At 42.6% G+C, this 14,447-nt stretch overlaps 1 protein-coding gene across 4 annotated transcripts in view; it reads left to right on the top strand.

Annotated features, from left to right (window-relative positions):
* The window catches only part of si:dkey-172j4.3 (diacylglycerol kinase delta), a 114,688-nt gene that overhangs the window by 16,821 nt on the left and 83,420 nt on the right, over nt 1–14,447 (top strand). The window contains exon 1 of one of the 4 annotated variants that reach the window (XM_041030746.1): nt 10,828–10,858. The exons of 1 other annotated variant lie outside the window; for it this stretch is intronic. Coding sequence is in view for 1 of the 3 variants with exons in the window: in XM_041030745.1 (XP_040886679.1) it covers nt 11,137–11,292 (156 nt within the window). In the remaining 2 variants the exon portion in view is untranslated. Of the gene's footprint in view, nt 1–10,827; nt 10,859–10,881; nt 11,293–14,447 lie in introns of those variants that run through there. 2 more of the 4 variants (XM_041030747.1, XM_041030745.1) reach the window with 2 other exon arrangements.

Below are 14,447 nucleotides of genomic sequence, written 5' to 3' on the forward strand. Positions count from 1 at the left end.
ACAGAGACAAACGTGAACACACCTCTTTCTCCATCTGCCTCTTTGGCTTTTTTATGCCTGTGCGCTGGCAACAACCGTGTTCATACATCGGCCCGTTCTTTCCATTCCGGTGAGCCTGATTTCTCAGGAACACCTTTAGGGAATTTCTTCCAACTTGGCCCCAGCGTTCAGTTGGACTCAAGGGTGAACTGATTAGATACTGGTGGTCAAAGGGCAACGTCACCGCGACATAAAATAGCAAAACAATGCTCCATATTGCATTTGAATGCAATGAAAATCAATTTGATGCAGCATTGTTTTGCATATGTTAAGCAGAACAGGCAGTGATAGCAGCATCACTTCCTCCTGTGGTTACACAACATGTTTCCAGTTTGCATGATGTGACCATGAAGAGCTGATAAGACACAGAGACCATTCTAGTTAATGTACAGCAGCCGCCCACTCACATGGACACATAGAATAATACGTTTACATATAAAAATACACACGTACTGGAATCTTTAGATTACACCTTCATCATAAACAAAGGTAAACTCATCACTATCCATGGATTTGAAAGCACACACACTTTGACAGTCTTAGACACAAACACTTGAGTAAGGAGAGAGGCCTTTTTCTCACAGTCGAGTGCCCAGGATACGACCACGGACACTGCTGTTGATTCCATCCTTCATAAAAACATTTCAAAACCACCAGAGGAATCTCTGTTGTAGCCACAAGAATTAATACATGTACAGTACAGACGTGCACTCATACAGATATAATAAAAGTACCCCCCACACACACACACACAAGAGCTTGTCTCCATTTTTAGAGTCTCCCTGGGGATGTGGAGTCTAAATTTAGAAAGTCATTTTGTTAAACAAATACAGCATCAGCGTGTTGGAAGATTGTCAAAACACACTGGCCATGTGTTTCCGTCAGTGTGTGTGTGTTTATGTGCGTAGATTTATCCTCCTGTGGACACTACATGTGCGTGCAGAGTGGGGTTATTTTAACTTTGTGAGTTTTATATAAACAGTAAAACCAAAAGGGAGAGTAATGGAGTGAGAGAAGGAATGAGCTGAGGGACGAGAGACGACAAAGGTGAGTTGAGGGAGGGAGGGTGTAGTATTGAAAATGAAAAAGAGGAAAGTGGAGAGAGAGAGAGATGGAGAGGTGTGGGAGGAGGAGCAGCTGCACCAAAGCTCACAAAAAGCCCTCCAGCGAGTTGAGAGAAAAGCACAGGACATGGTTGGTTTTTATTGTTAATTGAATTTTACACTTTATTTTGCTTATATTTTGTACTTTTTCCTGCTGGTGTTTTATATTTGTATTTCGTTCCTCTTTTATTTAATCTTTGTAAATATGTGAGTCTTAAATAAATGCATCATTTGAAGTTGACCCAGTTGCAGTTTTGTTGTGCCCTCACAATGACAATAATGTTCTTGAACTGAATTGAATTTAATTGAACTGAGTTCAGTTTCATCAACAAGGAAAAAGTCCTCTTAAAACCTCCCTGAGAGCACACACACACACACGCACACACACACACACACTTTTACATGAGTACACATGTATTTAGCAATAGTGGCTACTCTGCTTGTGCAAGTCCCTACAGGGAAGCTTGTCCTCACAGCTCAGTATTTCAACACTTTGCAGCATTTTCAACCCTGTTTACCAGCCTAGTTGAAGTTCATAGTTTCAGTATATGCTGAAGCGGTGTAATGTGATTACTTTTCCAGTAATGAGTCAGTAAATTCTTTGATGCTAATCCCATTGTCGCTCTGACATTTTGGAGGTTGTTTGTTGTTTTATGGGGGGTTTGATGCGGATTTGATATAAGGTCTCTGAGCGTAGCGTGAAAAGGCAGCTGCAGGAGGCGTTAGCTTCATGAGTCATCATGATTCTCAAACACGGTGTCTGTATATTCCTACGGACGGACGGAAGTTGATAAAAGTCATAACTTTGATCAGTATCGCACCTACAATGCAATGCTCAGAGTGCAAATAGCGCCTTTAATCCTCTGGGTCAAGCCGTTTAGACCACCAGACTGTGCAGGATGAATTTTAGAGGGCAAATCACCACAGTGAAAAAGCAGATTATTGTGGTCTAGACATGCAGAGGTCTGCTCCATCCATCACATTACAAAACATAACAGAGACAGAGGAGAGGGGCGGAGCGCAGGGTCACTTCTATTCAGTTTATCTCCATTTTTATGTGACAAATCATCCACCGTCCATTAAGTCAGACACAAACATTTATCATCATGTAAGTAATATTAAACCGATGAAGATGTGTAAGTGCTCGACTTGGACCAGTTAGTATAATGTTGAAAACGTCAGGACTCAGTGGTAGGATGCTTGATTCCTAGAAAGGAGAGATGAGGTGGTGAAAAGAGGAAAGAGGGTTAAAAGACATGGGAGAACAGAGCTGGGGGAAAGAAGAAAAAAATCACTGTTAAAAAAAAGAGGAGGAGGAAGAGGTATCGATCAGGGCAGTAAACAGACGGCCTGGATAGAGGAGGAATGGGCGAAGGGAAGAGTGATATTGATCTGAGGCAAAGAATGAGAGTTAATGTGTAGAGAAAGGGAGGGAGAGACAGGAAGGAAGAGATGAAAGGAGGGAAAAGAGAAGGTAAGAGATGGAGAGAGAAAATGTATGTTTAACAGCTTTAACTCCACCTTGTCATTACATACACACAGGCTTGCACAGGCAGTGTCTACCTATATACTGCTCTATTATATTGTGCTAAAACAAGCCGTCCAATAGCATTAGCTCTCTGTGACACTGAGAATCTGCAGTCTAAATATTGTAATAGGGCCGTATATCCTTTCTGATACGCAGTCAGGCGAACTCTAAATAATATTCTGAGAGAATATTCATGATTATCTGGATTACATGAGCCACTTCTCTCCATTCATCCAAGTCAATACAATGTAAATTACATTACGTTACATTTTATGACCTGCAGCAGCAGCAGCATTGAGAGCACTGCTGCTTAGCCAACCCTGTCTCCTAGAAATTACTTTCATATGCAACTAAAGTGCTTTCACAGATGAAGTGCAGCGAGTTCGTCTCTGTTGAAGATGCTGGGCCAGGATTAGGCATCTTACCCGAGAAGGGAGACAGGTGGTGGCGTGGTTACCTCCGCCGATGATGGCAGGTCTGCGCTGGGCCTTTCAGGGCCACAGACAGGTGTTAGCGGACAAGACAATCTATAGTTCTCTGCATTTTGAATTATTGTATGTTTTAGAGTCGTGATGTCGCTTGAGGAGTTAAACAGGGTTATCCGCATGAAGTGAAGAAGAACACCAGGGTCAGAGCCAATCAGAGGCAGAGTAGGGTACAGCACATACACACAAAGACAGACCTGCTAAATGTCAGGCGCTGCTGTGCGAGCAATGAAAATATTTGGTCACACTTGACAGATTTTTAAGTCACTCTCAAGAATTACAACAGCTTATTATTGCTATCATAAAACCACTCACTGACACACACTGGCCTCCCCGTGTGTACGATACGATTCCCAGGCTGTTGTAATGTTTGCTTTCATGAAACTTGAGCAAGAGGAATTGAGAAAAAATACTGAACTATAGCCACGTAAACTGAGCCTTTGACACACTGACGCTGCTAAAGGCTACAGTCTGTTGACCCGGTAAGTTGACACTGCACCACACTGAAGCCCTCTCTTCTAACCTGGTGTCAGCACACAGTAGCATCGTGAAGGTGTCTATATCAGTTTTCATTAGTCAGATTTATGGAAAATTTTAGGGGAAGCTGTGGAGGCCGTCCCTGAAGGTCTGTGCACTTCACAGAGAATCTCCTCTGGTTATTGATGTTCAACATTCACCTCTGAGTCCTACTCTTTGGTGCCAACCTGTAGAAAAAGTAAAGAAAAGTTAGTGAAGTAAACAAAAATGAGAAACACCTCCTGCAGACATTTTTAATCGTTTCCACTGCTGCTTATGAAAAAATAATCCGGTTTCTTTATAGTGCAGTTGCAGCACCAGAAATCGCTGCCATCTGCCACAAATACGAATCAAAACTGTGTCGAATTAGTGGAACAAACTCACTCTGACATGAGTTTTTGTTTAAAATGAGTGCAGTGTCCTTTTGGAGACCGACTCAGTCCCCACCAGCTGCAGAGACACAGGCACATGTTACAGTGACAAAAGAAATCCTCTGATTCATGTGACTTGACTTGATTCAGAGTGACTTGACCCTGGTCTGCAGTCACCGAACCAGTCCACAGGCTCCGAGCTCTTTTATCACATTTAGCAGCACAGAGGAACTGGAGCTGCACAAACTCCTGAGCCTGAAGCTTTTCCTCTTTGTGCTCTGATCTGTCAGTTCCTACAGCCTGTGTTTATGCAGTCGACCCACCTACCGGTTCACAGCTGAAGTCTCGAGGCACTTTGTATTTAGACAGTGCGTTTAAAGGATACAAAGACAAAATATTACAAAAAGAGTTTGGATCTACAGTGTGGCTTCTGTAACATCAGACATGGTTGTCATGGTGAATACAGAGTAAAAGGCAGATCTGGAGATTTATTAATTTGATGCAGAGTCTGCATTGTTTCTGCTTTCGGTCACATTCCAACAAGCCCTCCGACCTGAAAGACCACACACGTTTGTCCTTACCCTCTGATATGACTCTAGGTACATGGCAAAGAAATCTTTTGTGTGAAACGACCATAAATCTTCTAACTTTAGCAGAAAACAGCACGCTCCTGTAGGACCACATCCCTCGGATCAGGGGGATTTAGGTTTTTGGGGCCTTTAACAGCATCGTGACCCCCCAGACTGAGATGACTTTATTGTTGACTACATTTGCAGGTGGTGATAACGAGATGCCGCATAATCATTCTCATCCTCGGGGCTCAGTGTGTCAGTGCAGTCTGACTGTGAAGTGCTCTTAAAGTCGCAATTAAAAGGCATTTGGGTTTTGTCTGTCTGCTGTAATTTGGAACATTTGACCATGATGAAAGCTTAGCCCGTGCATTTCATACTCACGGTGGCTGATGAAGCAATTCATTGTGAAATGCTCTGTTTGTAATCTCGAGCTAATCTTGAGTAAAGAGGGTTACTGACATGCAGTTGTCTTATCACAGGAAAATGTGTTGTCTAACAGACTAAAGTTACTTATTCATGAGGTTTTATTGAATTACTTCACAAGAAAGTACTTCTTCTGTGATATTTCTGGTCTAACACACCACACACCTGTGCTCTGTCTGAAAGATTCACAAGCTCAAAAACTCTCGGAGCGAGGGAGATATTAGTGAAGTCTGCGGTGGCAGTGGTTACGGTGGTTAATATTAGTGTGTGTGAATGAGGCTGTGTGCGCCATTTTGAAGTGATGACATATAAACTATAGGTCCTATAACTATAGGTAAATTATTTTTAAACAGGTTAAAAAATGCTAAATGTTTTATCTTGCCTTTGCGGAAATGTCACCCAGAGTTTCATATTTGAAAGCATAATTAAGTGAGAAAGCAAAAATAAAAATGTGCAAGCAAGACTCCAGCTTCTCTCTCTGCACCTTTTAACAGTGTTTTTATCATTTTTATTTGGTTAACTTTCCTAAAATGCAAAGAAATGAAAAAATATTATTACTGCTCACAGAGAAGGAGAGGAAAATTAAAATGCATTATCTGTTCCCTGAGCAGTGCTGAACTATTCATATGAAGAAGACAGAGTTCGAGGAATCCTGAGTTTGGTTCGCAGTTGGTCGTCCTTGTGAAATTAAAGGGATTTTTAATAAATATAACTGTCAGCTGTGTTTGCGGGAGCGTGGCAGGATCCAGTTTACTGCAGCAATTATGTTCTGAACGAGACTGTAGGGGAATGAGTCGAGAGGACAGGAAAAGCCCCCACAGGTTGCTGTGGAAATCACTCATCTCCCATGACGACGACACGACCGATGGCACAGGGAGAAAGAGAGAGAGAGAGAGAGAGTTTTGTTTTTGCCTCCCTTTCTGTCTGCTTAGTGTGTGTGTGTGTTTGTGTTTGTGTGTGTGTGTGTGTCCGTGTCCTAAGCTGTGTTACAAATTCCAGTGGGAAGAGACATTACAGCTTCACAGCACAGGGACATAAAAACAGAGTGTTGCAGGGCATGCACACACAACTCATTGCACACACGTATACCTCACACATGAATACACACACACACACACACACACACAGAAATACAAGGTTTTATTTAAATATCTTTAAAATTTATTGAAATTTTCTTTTAAAAAATTCTAATAAATTGCATCTGCATGCAAATTAGGTCCACACATGAGGTCCTTATACACACACACACACACACACACACACACACACACACACATACACACACACACATAGGCATCCACCACAAAATCTGATGTGTGTGAGTGTGGGGAGACAAGATTAAACAGCACTGTGTGATCATCAGGGATAATCACCAGCCGCAACACACACACACGCACGCACACACACACACACGTACAGCCATATTTCATCTTCCCTTATCTCCTCCCATCTTTACTCTTCCCTTTTTCTGCCCCACCTGCATTACATCACATCCTCTCCTCTCTGCTCTTTAGCTTTCCTCCCCCTCTCCCTCTGTTTTCTTTGCCTTCTCATCTCCTTTTTTCTTTCTTTTCCTTACCTCTCCTGTCCTCCTCTCCTCTCTCCTTTTTTCTCTGCTTTTCTCCTTTCCTTTGCTTTCCTTTCCTTTCTCCTCTTCCCTTCTGTCCTCTCCTTAACTTTCATTTCTTTTCTTTCTTCTTCTGCCCTCTTCTTTTCTCGCCTCGTTTCCGTCCTCTCATTTCCTTTGCTTTCTTCTCCTTCCTTTTCTTTCCATTCCTCTCTCCTCTCATCACCCCACAACTCTTCTTTCCTAGTCTTTTCCTTGGCTCTCTTTTTTGTCTCTGTCCTGCTCCACCCTTTTTTTTTTAAATCAACTCACCTACTCTCGTCCATTCCAAATGTAAAACCTTTATTTGCATGATTGTCACTAACAGTGCAAAAAAACCCATGAACGTGATTAACATCACAAATCAATAACAACAGGGACGACATGCTAATCACATCCACGCTTCCACCTCTTTCACCATCTCTCTCTTTCTGGCTGAGAGACTTATCTGCTCATTCGGCAGTGTGTGCATACATGTGCCGAACGGTGTGTGTGTGTGTGTGTGTGAGGATTATGCAGCATCAGAGCCAGATTTGGTCCGTATGCTCCGAGGCACCCCCCTCCTCCCCACACACAGGCACACACACACACACACACACCCTCCCCACCAGCAGCAGCAGCAGATTATGTGTTCTCCAGTGCTCAAACCTCACAGGCAGAAGCCAAAAACTGGATGATATTTCATACACATATTAACATATAAACATGAAATGTGGCTAAACTTGAAGAAATGTGTGTGTAGAGATAGAAAAGTGTGTGTGTGTGTTTGTGTGTTGTGTCTGGCTGTCTCTACCCATCTGTCCATCTAAAGTACGAAAAGTGTCATCAGATTCTCTCTGGCTGTTTTTTGCACATATCACAGGCGTGTGTGTGTGTGTCTATTAATAAACGCACAGAGGTACATGAGACAGGATGTGGTCGCCATGGTGCAAAGTCCTCCCACGCCTTGTTCTGACTTTGAATGTGTGTGTGTGTGTGTGTGTGTGTGTGTGTGTGTGTGTGTGTGTGTGTGTGTGTGTGTGTGTGTGTGTGGTCAGACGTTGTGTTTATGCATGACAGATGATGCAAGCAGTTCCTATTTCAAATAATGCTTCTCGCTGTGTTACTTGCTGCTTCTTGCATAACCAAACTTGTCAAGGACAGTGGGGTGACACATGTAACACACACACACACACACACACACACACACACACACACCACACACACACACACAGAAGAAGCCTGGTTAACCCACTGTTAAGAGAAGAAAATGTCCAGATGAAAAGAGTGATAAATTCAACTTTTTACTATTTATGTGTTTGCGTGTTTCCTTACATTTACAAGTTGAAGGTTGATTCTGAAGTCGGGCTGTTACCATGGCAACCCTGCATACAAGTTTAAATGTCAGGAAGCGAAAAGAGAAAATACGTGTAATTAGCAGCACCAGACCTGGGTCGGCTATTATTTGCATTTGATACTCAGTGTTTGTTTTAGCCACCTTCAAGTGCCAGATGGGTGGGGTCTACAGCTTCGGGATGAACCAGGTGGTGTCTTCCTCTGTCTTAGGCAGAGGACAGTACATTAAACATGCTCACAGATGTGTCTCTGTTCTGCTTAAATAGCTTTGGATGTCTTGTGTTTTAAATCCCACCTGTGTGGTGCTGCGAAATGTTTAAAACAAATCTTGTCTAGAATATGAAACCCGACAGGAACGTGACTTTGTTATGTTTTAAGTGTGAAGATGGATTTGTGTGTTCACAAGGGGACCCCAGTATGTGTTTCTGCTTGTAAACCAACAACCACACAGAGCTTCTAGTCTGTGAAGAGTTAAAACCAAGCCAAGCCTGACAGATACCAGGGACTGCACCGCTTTCTTCCTCGCTTCTGTTTTTCATTCTTTCTGTTCTTTCTTGTGATTCTCTAATGTTTCTGTTTTCCTTTTCCATCCCAGGCCCTCTTTACTTTTTCAGTCTTGCTCGTTTCACTGCCTGTGCACCCCGTCGCCTTGCCCCTTGTCTGTTTTCCCACCCCATCTCTTTCTCAGTCTGCCATCTGCTGGAGAAAAAGAGCAGCTGCAGCGTTGAAAAATCACAGCTGGTGACATTGGGTGAGCTTCATTTTGCATTCCAGTGATGTCCGTCCAGGGACGGCGTTGCCTCATGATTACAAAAACATGGCCATATTTGAAAGGTCAGGGGGTTTAGTGTCTGCTACAGCCAGCGTACGTCTGTTTTAATTAGCTCTGGCAAAGACACACCTGAAAGTGTCAGTGTCTCTGTGCTGTTTCCAGTAACTCATGAATAAACAGCTGCTCTCTGTTGTTTATCAAAAACACCAGCTTAGTAATCTTTACATTTAGTAAGTTCAACCCAGATTGTTCTGTCTTTAAAACACATTATTTTATAATTAATTCAAGCAAAACAATTAAAAAATAATAACTTAAAGGCATATAAACTTAGTTTTTACAAATATATGATTTAAAGTCACTGTGATTCAGTGACAACTGTTAGTATCTGTTAGTGTTTTCATGTGATATTATATGTGATATGTGCAAGTGTCCTTCCCAAAGTTAGGACATCTCACATGATCCCCTTTAGTTCCTCTCATTAAAGAGGATGTTGGTTTCTCTGTCAATTCAAATGACTCATGAATAAATGATTGTTGTCCATTGTTTAGAAATAAAATGGGAACTTTAAATGAAATCTCACAAAGGCTGTCCAAAATAACATTATTTGAACTTTTATTTTGAAAGACTAGTGTTTGATTAAGAAAACTCCTCCCGTAAGAAATGAGACTGAGATAAAATTCAGTGAATCAAATCTGACATATTTACAGCATAATACACTTTTCTACATGTCTTAAAAGCAGTTTTTATGCAGAATATTATGGTACTGTGAAAATGAAAACTGAAAAAATCCCTGTGACTGACTGCATTGTTTGGAGCATGTTGCTACAGGTACTGGCAAGAAAAAGAAGGGACAATTAACACTGCACATCCCTGAGTTTTTAAGGCTTTAGTGTTTGTAGTATTTCACTATTATGCAAGTTTTATTTCCTTTTTCTTGTGTTCGGTAACCTTGTACATTTTATCAGAAATATTCTGGTTACACAAAATTGGTTCATTTGAATTTATTTATAATTTTATTATTTCTGCTTTGACCTGATTCTGAATTTATTTGTATGATTTAACCACGAGTAATTTGGATGGAGAGAAAGATGGGGGTGGTTTAAACAAAAAAAAATAAACTTTTGGAAAGGAAGAACAAAAAAAGGAGAGAGAGACTGAAGGGAGCTGAGGGGGAGAGACAGAGGGACGGAGCGAGAGACATACAGACTGACAGCGATAGAAAGAGAGAGAGTTGGTGTCAGTGAGCGAGTCTGCAGGGAACAGCATGTTTCTGCTCATTAAAGACAGAATGATATGCCGACTGGCAGAAAACATACACACACACACACACACACACATATGCATGCACACGCAATTACACACACATTTACCGTAATTTGCCTTGGCAGATGAGACACGGATCTGACACTGAAAGCAGTCCGATGACAGCGCGTAGGCAGCGGAGTGCAGACACACACACACACACACACACACACACACACACACACACACACACACACACACACACATATACACATACACACACACACACACGCAGAGTCAGGACAGCTCATGCAGGCTGGCAGGACATGAGTTTGTGTGATCACAGTGACGTTTCCAGCTCGCTTAAGAAGAGTGATGTGCTGTTAACCTCCGCTTCATTTTGCTGCGACTTGACTGAATGCATGTTTATGCGTTTGTGTGTGTGTGTCTGTGTGTGTGTGCATTCTTGTAGATGCGTGACTTTTGAAGCGGATTTTATACCTTAAGTCAGCACTGAAGCAGGAACAGCCACGCTGTGTATCCTGTGTGCATTCTCTCGTCAGCGATCAGACAGGTTCTTCAGGTTCTATTTATAGCCTCGAGGAAATAGGCGTGTTCTTACATGCACACACAGACAGACACACACACGCCACTCCTCTCAAGTGTGTGTCATGTTAGGCAGGGAAAGAGCTCATTTGCATGCTCTGCTTTGTGTCCAGTGTGTGTGTGAGACGGTGTGTAAGAGGTGTGTCCTACAGCACACCTGAGGAGGCGTGGCCACCTCACAAGGGAAGTTTGAGAGGGAGGAAGTAGGATTGTATTGTTTGAGGAACTGCTGGTGTGGAAGAAGTTACAGCTGAGGTGGGGTGAGTAAGGGAGCGATATAGAAAGAGTTGAGAGAAAAGTTTATGTTAGACAAAGCAAAAAAGAATTCAAGAAGTTTTTAGAAGAAGTAAAGATGGATAGAAGCCAATCCAGATAGAAAGATTTGGTTTGAAGAGCAATTTCCTCGCCACCTCCTACTAGCCACTCATCTTCTAGCAGCTCGAGCTGAGGATAAATATTGTTCAGACTGATTTTGCAATATTTGCGAAGGCCATTGCTTATCAAGTAAAGGAAGTGAGGTCATCAGCGTGTGCCACCAATGCTGAGGTTGTGTCATACCAGTGGGTGCTGTATGGCGCCCCTGTTTTTTCGCTGTGAGGGAGGAAGGGAGGGGGACGACAGCCAGCTCAGCCACGAGGACCATTTGGACTTCAGTCACATCAGAAAGTTGCAGGAGAGTCGGCTGGTGGAAGAGGTCAGTGTGTGAGAGACAATGTTGGGCTAACGTCCAAATGACCCCATGAAGGACAGAAACATGAGAATGTTTTCTGGTTAATCCACATTTTAAGGGTTGTTTCCTTCTGTCACACTGCAACTGACTTGGTTTACTCTGGTTTTAATGGTTGGTTTTACTCTGACAGATTGTAGAAAGTGCTGGAGGCTTCCTTTCAGTGTATGCAGTGGTTTCTTCTGTATTTACACTTTGTCTGTGTGGTCTTCCATTTGCCATGCCATTCATTGAAAAAAGGACTGATAGATTAATTGAGAATGTGTATAATTGCACTTCTCGGCCTTAATATAGCAGACTAAAGCCAGACCAGATCTGTCAGTGATAACGAATCGCTTGTTTTCTCAAAACAAAACATCCAGAAATGCTCAAACATGTCTTTTCTTAGAAATATATGTTGCCTTTCACAGCTTTGCAGAATTTAAAAACATTTCTTTGATGGCAGGAGATACAAACAGTGAAGCTCACTGTAAGTCCCAGCAATAGCGACTGCTGTTTGCCAAGCATATAGATGTTTATTCCTTCCAGTTTGAAGTGGTAGAGAAGAGAGTCATTTCTTCTCTGTCATTTTGTCTTCATCAGTAGCAGCTGTTGTTCATTACACAAAACTTCCAAGTTCTGCTTTTTTCTCAGCCAACAAACTTTGTGAACGTCCGCATGTTGGTGTGCAGGTCGCTGCGCTGTCTAGGAAACTAATCGAATTCCATTGATTGACTGTTTACACTGTGAACACTGAAGGTCAATCAGTCATCCGGGACTGTGTGTGTTAATTTGTGGCATGGAAGTCATCAGATGTCTGTTTCTATGTGTGTGTGTGTGTATATATATATTTGGTTGAGTAGAAAAATATAGCTGAGAGGAAAAAAAAAAGAAAAGCAGAAAGAAAGGGTTGAATGAGTCACATTTATGTGCGGGTGCACTTCAGAGCTCTGTGTGTGCATTTTGCAGATGAGTAAGTATTTGTGTTAATGTGCTCTTGTGTGAACATCCACTTCACAGCTCTTTAGTGTATGTGTGTGTGCTTGTGTGTGCAGATCAGGTCTACTGGGGCTGATTGTTGTGATGTAATTAGTCCTGCTCTAATGAATACACTGATCTGTCTGACAACATCTCTCAGCTGCAGAGGAGAGGAGGAAACACCATCATGGGTGCGGCTTCAGTGTGACCGAGTGTGGTGCAGACCCTGACCGCTGCACACAGTGTATGTTGTGTTTATGCAGCCATATGTACTGCACACATGTGCTGTTTGCTTTGCTGATTTGCCTCTCAGTACAACTAGTCAATCAGAAAGAAGCCGGGCATCTTAATTAATTATTCAGCCAGGCCACTTCACTAAGAACACATGGTACAGAAATAGCCTGGAGGAGGTGTGATGATAAGGTCACACATGTTGTAGCCACACTTAAATGTGCATGATAATGAGACTGTAGTAAGTATAGGACATCTGGTTTATTCCATGTAAGGTATTTTCCCCTACTGGGGAAAGTAAAGTAGCTTAGCCAGATGTTAGCAGCTGGTCAAGGTATTTGAACCAACACCGCTGTGGTGAAACACCACTTTAAAAGCAGGCACCACCCTCTCCATAGGTTTCACACCGAGATTACAACACCCCGAGTTGTATATAACTTCCAGTATGTCCTTAAGCTATATCAGTGGTTGCTATGTCATTAGCTGCTTTTGTCAAACAAAAACAGTCTGATTAGCTTCTTGACTGACAGCTCCTCTTGGCGTTTCTGTGGCAACCGTGGATAAGCCTGATTGGTGGACCCGGGCTGTTGCACCTTGCCGTTATCTCCGACGTGTCAGGTGGTTCGGTTGAGAGACCTTTACACCTTCTTGTTTGCGTGTGTTTTGCTTTTCTTTCTCCCTCCTCCTCAAGGCGCTGCCAGTTCTTTTGTTTCTCCTCTTTCATGTTGACTCTCCTGAGTCCCTGTTTGTTGTTATTCCTGCATCTTACCTTTTGCTGTTGTGCTGTTTATTGCTCTTCCCGCTCTTCACCGCTGTCACGGTTCTGTTTCTTATTCCTATCTCCTCTCGCTAATGATTCACACCATCAGGCTATCTATCTTTTTTTCCCACCGTCAGTCCTTCCCTTCCACTTCTTCTTCTCTCTTTCTTTCCCCTCTCTTTCTCTCTGACAATATGAGATTTGCTGTCCCTCGGGGTAACACAGCACATTTATTCTAAGGGAGAAACATGCATTGTGAGAGCACAAGAAGCTGTATGTGCCCTTACAAGGCGGGATATCTCACGGACACACGTGCACAAACACACACACACACACACACACATGCAGCTGAGAAATGAGATTGTGACGGAGCGATGAATTAGATTTATCACTGGTTCGGAGGTGCCTCTGACTTGTATTACTCCCTCTGTTCAGACATCCAAGGCCATTACTGCAAAGACAGACGGGCAGAGAAAGTGAGACAGAAACACATGAGATGAAGTGGAAAGTGAAAAAAAAAACAAAAAACGGAAAGATGGATGAGTGACACTGTGATGGAAAGAGGGACAGGGAGAGCGGGACTCATGTAAACAGAAATACTGCAGCCAAAAGAGAGACAGAGGGAGAAAGAGGGAAAGATAAACAGATGTAGAGAAGACAGATTGCAAAGAGATCTAAGGACCTAGACATGGAGAGGTTGTGAAAGAGGGAAGGAAGATACTTTGTGGGAAACTAGCACCCGACAGCAGGGCCAGTCATTCAGGAAATGATTTTCTCTCACTTTCCCTCCAGTGTACATACCTGTTTATACTTCCTCTTTCCTTTTTATGCTGACGTGCCCTCTGTTCTAACTGTACTTATATATTGCTACAGACTTTAGCCTTCATGTTAGCCACTGTAAGATAAAATGCAAGACACAGATAGCCAACTAACTACTGCACTAGACATAGTAGTACATTATACCTTTGTTATTTGGGTGGCTGATGCTTGTAAATGAAGAACTTCTGTGATCAGATTCATGATGAGTTTTTGCTTTCTCTCACACACGCCTTCAGTTCCTCCCTTTTACATTCAAAAGCTCTTTCTCTTGTCCTGCTGTCAGCCTGTGGATTGTTGGTTCGTTGTCATGCAGGTGATGAACCCTCCTGTCTGAGTCTCGAATTTTCCTTCAGGG

The sequence above is a fragment of the Toxotes jaculatrix genome, chromosome 23, assembly GCF_017976425.1.
Source record: "Toxotes jaculatrix isolate fToxJac2 chromosome 23, fToxJac2.pri, whole genome shotgun sequence".
Taxonomy (NCBI): domain Eukaryota; kingdom Metazoa; phylum Chordata; class Actinopteri; family Toxotidae; genus Toxotes; species Toxotes jaculatrix.